The following is an 8,347-nucleotide window of genomic DNA, read 5'->3' as shown; positions in this document are numbered from 1 at the left end:
TTCTTGCTGAGGGCCATTCAGGTTATGTCAATATAGGACTCGTTTTACTGTGGATATAGATACTTTTGTACCTGTTTCCTCCAGCATCTTCACAAGGTCCTTTGCTGTTGTCCTGGGATTGATTTGCACCTTTCGCACAAAAGTACGTTCATCTCTAAGAGACAGAACGCGTCTCCTTCCTGAGTGGTATGACGGCTGCGTGGTCCCATGGTGTTTATACTTGCGTACTACTGTTTGTACAGATGAACGTGGTACCTTCAGGCATTTGGAAATTGCTCCCAAGGATGAACCAGACTTTTTTCTGAGGTCTTGGCTGATTTCTTTTGATTTTCCCATGATGTCAAGCAAAGAGGCACTGAGTTTGAAGGTAAGCCTTGAAATACATCCACAGGTACACCTCCAATTGACTCAAATGATGTCAACTATCAGAAGCTTCTGAAGCCATGACATCATTTTATGGAATTTTCCAAGCTGTTTAAAGGCACAGTCAACTTAGTGTATGTAATCTTCTGACCCACTGGAATTGTTATACAGTGAATTCTAAGTGAAATAATCTGTCTGTAAACAATTGTTGGAAAAATTACTTGTGTCATGCACAAAGTAGATGTTCTAACCGACTTGCCAAAACTATAGTTTGTTAACAAGAAAATTGTGGAGTGGTTAAAAAACAAGTTTTAATGACTCCAACCTAAGTGCATGTAAACTTCCGACTTCAACTGTATATCATATCATTGCAATGATCCCTCTGTATTTCATGCTTGCTATTGACATTTCTCTAGTCTGGAATATATTCAACTGTACTTCCTATATAACATCACCTTATAGTAACTATGTTCCTGGGCTGATTACACAGACAGACTGGGGCTGATCTACATCTTAGCTAGCAGGTTACTGACCATCCTCTGTAGGTCCTGAGTACGCATTCCTGTGGTCTCCAGCACCTCATCGTGGTTGGCCTTCTCCTGGCTATTGTAGTCTGTGACCACCTTGTTGGTGATGAGAGACAGGCCAAAGACACGGAGACCACAGTGATGGGCCACCACCACCTCAGGGACTGTACTCATACCTACAGAGCACAGACAGAGGGTGAGAGAAGACAAGCATTGAGTTTGGTAATTTTCAACCTGACACTCGTACATTTTCTGTAGAAGAAATGGACATGGCTATTGAGAGACTTGAAGGCCATGGTAAAAACCCAATGAACCATGCTTACCCACAGCATCTGCGCCTAGTTTCTGGAGAACTCTGCACTCTGCGATGGTCTCAAAGGTGGGACCTGGAAGCATGCAGTACACACCTTGCTGGATGAAGGAGGAACAGCCCTGCTCCTCAGCAGTCTCTTTGGCCAGACTAGAAAGGTCTTTGTCATAGGCGTCCGACATGCAGGGAAAACGGACTCCAAACCTGAAGCGATACATAAAGTCCTGTGTCATATCAGAGGCCCTCGATGTCAGGTAAAGGACAAAGTACAATCCAAGGACTCCACAAGGGTAAGACCCATGCCCTTTACTGTAATAAAATGCCAGTAATCAGGCTCCATGTATGGGAAAATGTGGGAGGAGACCTCTGGGGAGCCTTTTCCAAAGCAGAAAGAGAAGCCCATCCTCTTCAGACAGGGGGAACACGTAACGCAACCCTTCCAAAGATCAAAAGACTGCTATTCTAACCTTTCATCGTTGTGACCACACAGTGGGTTCTGGCCTGCAAAGCCAGGCATGTTGATGTGATCCTTGATCAGCATGATGTCACCCACTTTAAATTTGGGGTTCAGCCCCCCAGCAGCATTGGTAATGATCAAGGTCTCCACCCCCAGCAGGAAGAACACTCGGACCGGGTACGTCACCTGGAGAGAAAAAGGAACTAGAAATAAGGGATCACTCAGTGCTTACATTTTTCAACAGAAAAACTGCACTGTTGTCATTATTACTAGGTGACTAGACTATAATCGTTATAGAGGGTGGAATCATTTTAACAAACCTTTAAACCTTTATAGTCTTAAAAACCTCTTAAAGATCGGACACTTTTTTTCAATTTTCGCCTAAAATGACATACCCACATCTAAATGCCTCTAGCTCAGGCCCTGAAGCAAGGATATGCATATTCTTGATACCATTTTAAAGGAAACACTTTGACGTTTGTGGAAATGTGAAAATTACTGTAAGATAACATAACACATTAGATCTGGTAAAAGATGTGGCCTTTCTCTTGAAATGCAAGAGAAAGGCCACAATGTATTACACAGTTTAGGTGCAATTAGATTCTGGCCACTAGATGGCAGCAGTGTGTGTGTGTAAAGTTCTAGACTGATCCAATGAACCATTGCATTTCTGTTCAAGATGTTGTTTCATGACTGCCCAAATGTGCCTAATTTGTTTATTAATAACTTTTCATGTTCAAAATTGTGCACTCCCCTCAAACAATAGCATGGTATTCTTTCACTGTAATAGCTACTGTTTGAGGACAATACAGTGCCACCGACACGGCCCGCTACCAAAACCTGTGGGCTCTCCTTCACCGCAGCCAACGTGAGTAAGACATTTCAACTCGTCAACCCTCACAAGGCTGCCGGCCCAGACGGCATCCCTAGCCGCGTCCTCAGAGCATGCGCAGACCAGCTGGCTGGTATGTTTACGGACATATTCAATCAATCCCTATCCCAGTCTGCTGTTCCCAAATGCTTCAAGAGGGACACCATTGTTCCTGTTCCCAAGAAAGATAAGGTAACTGAGCTAAACGACTATTGCCCCGTAGCACTCACTTCCGTCATCATGAAGTGCTTTGAGAGACTAGTCAACGAGACGGCCTACAGGGAGGAGGTGAGGGCCCTCGGAGTGTGGTGTCAGGAAAATAACCTCACACTGAACGTCAACAAAGCAAAGGAGATGATCGTGAACTTCAGGAAACAGCAGAGGGAGCACCCCCTATCCACATCGACAGGACAGTAGTGGAGAAGGTGGAAAGTTTTAAGTTTCTCTGCGTATACATCACGGACAAACTGAAATGGTCCACCCACACAGACAGTGTGGTGAAGAAGGCGCAACAGCACCTCTTCCAGCTCAGGAGGCTGAAGAAATTTGGCTTGTCACCAAAAACACTCACAAACCTTTACAGATGCACAATCGAGAGCATCCTGTCGGGCTGTATCACCGCCTGGTACGGCAACTGCTCCGCCCACAACCGTAAGGCTCTCCAGAAGGTAGTGAGGTCTGCACAACGCATCACCGGGTGAAACTACCTGCCCTCCAGGACACCTACACCACCCGATGTCACAGGAAGGCCAAAAAGATCATCAAGGACAATAACCACCCGAGCCACTGCCTGTTCACCCCGTTATCATCCAGAAGGCGAGGTCAGTACAGGTGCATCAAAGCTGGGACCGAGAGACTGAAAAACAGCTTCTATCTCAAGGCCATCAGACTGTTAAACAGCCATCACTAACATTGAGTGGCTGCTGCCAACATACTGACTCAAATCTCTAGCCACTTAATATTTTTTTTTTTGATGTAATAAATGTATCACTAGCCACTTTATATCATGTTTACATACCCTACATTACTCATCTCATATTTATATACTGTACCCTATACCATCTACTGCATCTTGCCTATGCCGTTTGGCCATCGCTCATCCATATAGGTTTATGTACATAATCTTATTCATTCCTTACACTTGTAAGGTAGTTGTTGTGAAATTGTTAGATCACTTGTTAGATATTACTGTGTGGTCGGAACTAGAAGCGCAAGCATTTCGCTACGCTCGCATTAACATCTGCTAACCATGTGTATGTGACCAATACAATTTGATTTGATTTGTAAATTGGACAGTGCAGTTAGATTATTGGACAGTGCAGTTAGAATAACAAGAATGTAAGCTTTCTGCCAATATTAGATATTTCTATGTCCTGGGAAATGTTCTTGTTACTTACAACCTCATGCTAATCGCATTAGCCTATGTTGGCTCAACCGTCCCGTGGACGGGACAAAGATCCCGAAGAAGTTTTAATGTCTTAGTCTTAGGTCTCTCTTTATGTAGTGTTGTGTTGTCTCTCTTGTTGTCTTAGGTCTCTCTTTATGTAGTGTTGTGTTGTCTCTCTTGTTGTGATGTGCGTTTTGTCCTATATTTTAATTTAATTTATTTTTATTTTTAATCCCAGCCCTCATCCCCGCAGGAGGCCTTTTGCCTTTTGGTAGGCCGTCATTGTAAATAAGAATTTGTTCTTAACTTACTTGCCTAGTTAAATAAAGGTTAAATAAAAAATAGATAAAAAATGCTTATAGTAGGTCAGGGTGCAGACAGATTGTGTTTTAAGAGGGTCCCAAGATTTAGACGTGAAAATTCAACTAACACTGTCAAAGGTTAAACCAAGTTGACTGCTATGCTACTTTCACAGAGGTCAAAGCTAACTAAAGACACTAACTGTGTTATTCTAACATAATTGGATTTCTTCATAAAAGTGCAAACTGGTGAAATATCATTGAGGACCTGACTACTCATTTGAAAGAATATAGTAGCTGTATTTAAAAATAGATACCATCCCATAAGGTGTCAGGTTTATCATGGGATATACAAGCATTCCAATACACCTTTTCAGTAAATATTCATTCAATGTAATGAGGATATGGCTCTGGTGGGTGGAAAGAGTGGAGCTCACCGTGGCAATGTCATAGCCCTCGTAGAAGTGGAAGCGGCCCTGCATGCAGACACACTGCTTCCCCTGCAGCTCCCCAAATACCAGCTGACTGACATGTCCTTGTACTGCAGTGGTACAACAAGAAAGACAGGAGGAGGATTTTAATAGAATTGCTGAATGTAAATATTTCAAGGACAGGAAGCAGCAGCCACCATCGGGTGACGGTCTGGTTCTGGGTCACAGTGAAGGACTGGTGTTCTTACTTCAACTTTCAAAACATCCACCTAAACATTTCTCATCTGACATTAAATGATTAAATGCATAAGTTATCAATGATCATTATCATTTCTATTGAGCTATTGAGCTGGATGATGTAATGATGCATGTACAAACTGAAGACAGCATGATGCTGTACAGTTTCAGGTGGTAGAGTGCAGGATAAGTATGGTGTCTGACCTGTGCTGTTGGGGAAGTGTGGGATGTCCTTGTAGGGAAACACAGTCTTGTTGTCCAGCAGGTCAGCAAGACCACTGAGGCCGGAACCACAGATGATGGCTATTTTAGGCCTCTGCTCAGTGTGGGACAGCAACCAATCAGCTGTCTCCCTGTAATCCTCATATTTGTAACTGAGGGAAGAAACAGATAGCAAGTTCATGCTATTCAGTATAATGTTACAATCTAAATCATCAACGATCATCTGTGTTTCTGCAGAGATGGACTACTATACACCTTTCATCTGAACACAACCAATGGGAAGATTTGTTTTTTGATTATGCAAAACCTGTCAATTACTGTCAAGTATCTTAGCAACTCCTTCAGCTACTAATAACAGAATCATAGACAAACACACCCCTTCACACCCCGGGCTCCCGAGTGGCACAGCGGTCTAAGGCACTGCATCTCAGTGTTTGAGGTGTCACTACAGACACCCTGGTATGAATCCAGGCTGTATCACAACCGTACGTGATGGTGAGTCCCATAGGGCGGTGCACAATTGGCCCCGCGTCGTCTGGGTTTGGCCGGTGTAGGCCATCATTGTAAATAAGAATTTGTTCTTAACTGACTTGCCTAGTTAAATAAAGGTTCAATTTAAAAATAAATTCATCTGCTCTCTTGGTACTGAATGTGTGTGTGTGGGAGGGAGAGACAGAGGGAGAGAGAGAGAGAGTGGGAGAGCTTATCTAATTGAATTAAATTGAATATAACAAAATGTAATTAACTTCTACACATTTAAACTATACAAGCATATCAAGTTGTATTGGCATTTGAGACATTATGGTTGTTGGCATACTCATCGGGTGGACATGGTGAATGATTGCAAGTCCTGTCATTAAAAAGTAGGCATAGACAGATTTTATAAGTGACCATAAATCCAATGAGATCACTTGGTCTGGAGGCCAATCTAACCAACATTAGTGGCATAGAAAGCAGTTTGTTCTGTTGTTTTTAACAAAATAAAAAATATTCCTTAATGTTATTTTACTGTACAACAGATACTACTGTAAACATGTGAAGTGGACTGGATGATTATATGAAACAGGACATACAGGTGGGAACTTGAAATTACTATGTTTTATTTACGTTTTGAACCAATAATTCGCCACAGAATAAACAAAGTCCTGACCAAAGCAAACAGTTTGTCTTCCTCAATTTTCTTTGGGGGGCAATAAAAGGTGTTCAATGTTAGCAATAAATCTCGTCACCATAAACGTTCATATCAGGCATGTTTAATTTGAAGTATTGAAGCTGTTTTTTATACTGGTAGTTTTCTGCTCGCTGTAGTAAATGGGGGGAGCTCACAGGACGAATTGGCTGATTCCGTGAAAGCGCAGCGCTTCCATCACGGAGCTGTCCGTGGTGCTGCTGGCCACTGCCGGATCAGGACTTTCCATTCAGCACGGTCCACGGGGCCGCGGGACTGCACACTCTCTGAACCAGGCGCTCAATGAACACGCACAATGGCCACTCATTGTGTACTTACAACGCCGAGTCCCTTTCCTTTCAAATGAGCTGGCAAAAGTAGGGCTGCTTTCAATGCTTCAATCAAATCAAATCAAATGTTATTTGTCACATGCGCCGAATACAACAGGTGTAGACCTCACCGTGAAATGCTTACTTACAAGCCCTTAACCAACAATGCAGTTTTAAGCAAAATAAGAGTTGAGAAAAATATTTACTAAATGAACTAAAGTAAAACAATAAAAATATAGAAGAGTAACAATACAATTTTGCATAGGGTTTTCATGAAAAGTAAGCATGTCTCTTTAAGTGTTACCCGGGCCAGCATGTACCTACATATTAGGATGTAGCCTAAACACTAAAATAATAGGGAGGAAAAAAAGATAAAATATTGTTCAATATTATTAACCATATATTAGGAATAGAGATTTTCGATATGTAGGCCTATATCAGCAATTTGTATTGATATCTATCAGATAAATCTATTATACCAGAGAACCACGATCATCTCTTGCCATGAACATTCACAAATCTGCCCATTTCATGTAGCCTAATCCATTGCCACATTGTAGCCTATTAATGACTGACTGAAGCTGGCGTATTGGAAGTGGAACCAGGGCCCGGTTTCCCAAAAGAATCTTAAGGCCAAGTTCGTCGTTAGGAACTTCTTATGAGCATCGTTAAATCTCCGAGATTTTTCTCCAAACCATCGTTATCAGGGACAGCAGTGGAGAAGGTGGAAAGTTTTAAGTTCCTGGGCGTACACATCACAGACAAACTGAAATGGTCCACCCACACAGACAGTTTGGTGAAGAGGGCGCAACAGCACCTCTTCAACCTCAGGAGGCTGAAGAAATGTGGCTTGTCACGCAAAACCCTGACAAACTTTTATAGATGCACAATCGAGAGCATCCTGTCGGGCTTTATCACAGCCTGGTACGGCAACTGCACAGCCCACAACCGTAAGGCTCTCCAGAGGGTAGTGAGGTCTGCACAACGCATCACCGGGGGCAAACTACCTGCCCTCCAGCACACCTACAGCACCCAATGTCACAGGAAGGCCAAAAAGATAATCAAGGACAACAACCACCCGAGCCACTGCTTGTTCACACCGCTATCATCCAGAAGGCGAGGTCAGTACAGGTGCACCAAAGCTGGGATCGAGAGATTGAGAAACAGCTTCTATCTCAAGGCCATCAGACTGCTAAACAGCAATCACTAACTCAGAGAGGCTGCTGCCTACTGTGAGACCCAATCACTGGACACTTTAATAAATGGATCACTAGTCACTTTAAACAATGTCACTCTAACTAATGCCACTTTAATAATGTCTACATATCTTACATTACTCATATCACATGTATATACTGTATTTTCTACCATCTACTGCACCTTGCCTATGCCGCTCAGCAATCGCTCATCCATATACTTATATGTACATATTCTCATTCACCACTTTAGATTTGTGTGTATTAGGTAGTTGTTGGGAATTGTTAGATTACTTGTTAGATATTACTGCACTGCACTGTTTTTTCACCCTCCCACTTCACTTTGTACACAGAAGATCTCCGCTAAACAGAATATCATGGTTTATCCGTCTCTCTGTGACCGCCGATAACTTCAGGACAAAGTTAAATACAAGTACAAAGCTGCCAATGTCTTAACAATTGATACAAACAAGCGACGTATACAAAGAAAACCGGGATGAGTGCATTAAAATATAGCCTAAAAACAGTAGTCTATATGCCAATTTAATTC

The 8,347-nt window shown here is 42.5% G+C and overlaps 1 protein-coding gene across 1 annotated transcript; it reads right to left on the bottom strand.

Annotated features, from left to right (window-relative positions):
* Positions 1-869: 869 nt before the first annotated feature.
* On the bottom strand, positions 870-6,522 carry LOC120065835 (purine nucleoside phosphorylase-like). The gene is made up of 6 exons (XM_039016881.1): positions 6,431-6,522; positions 5,087-5,256; positions 4,652-4,755; positions 1,668-1,843; positions 1,214-1,404; positions 870-1,066 (listed from the first exon to the last, which is right to left on the bottom strand). The coding sequence occupies exons 1-6, from the start codon at positions 6,520-6,522 to the stop codon at positions 870-872; spliced, it is 930 nt and encodes a 309-aa protein (XP_038872809.1).
* Positions 6,523-8,347: the final 1,825 nt, after the last annotated feature.

This window comes from Salvelinus namaycush, chromosome 21 (assembly GCF_016432855.1).
Source record: "Salvelinus namaycush isolate Seneca chromosome 21, SaNama_1.0, whole genome shotgun sequence".
In the NCBI taxonomy this organism is placed as follows: Eukaryota; Metazoa; Chordata; class Actinopteri; order Salmoniformes; family Salmonidae; genus Salvelinus; species Salvelinus namaycush.
The sequence above is the reverse complement of the archived record's forward strand: the minus strand, read 5'-3'. Positions and strand labels throughout refer to the sequence as shown.

Coding starts and splice junctions, on each gene's coding strand:
- LOC120065835 (XM_039016881.1), bottom strand. CDS start 6,522: ATGGAAAGTCCTGATCCGGCAGTGGCCAGCAGCACCACGGACAGCTCC. Junction 5,257..6,430: donor GGAATCAGCCAATTCGTCCT/GTGAGCTCCCCC, acceptor TTCTTCCCTCAG/TTACAAATATGAGGATTACA. Junction 4,756..5,086: donor ACACTTCCCCAACAGCACAG/GTCAGACACCAT, acceptor GTACCACTGCAG/TACAAGGACATGTCAGTCAG.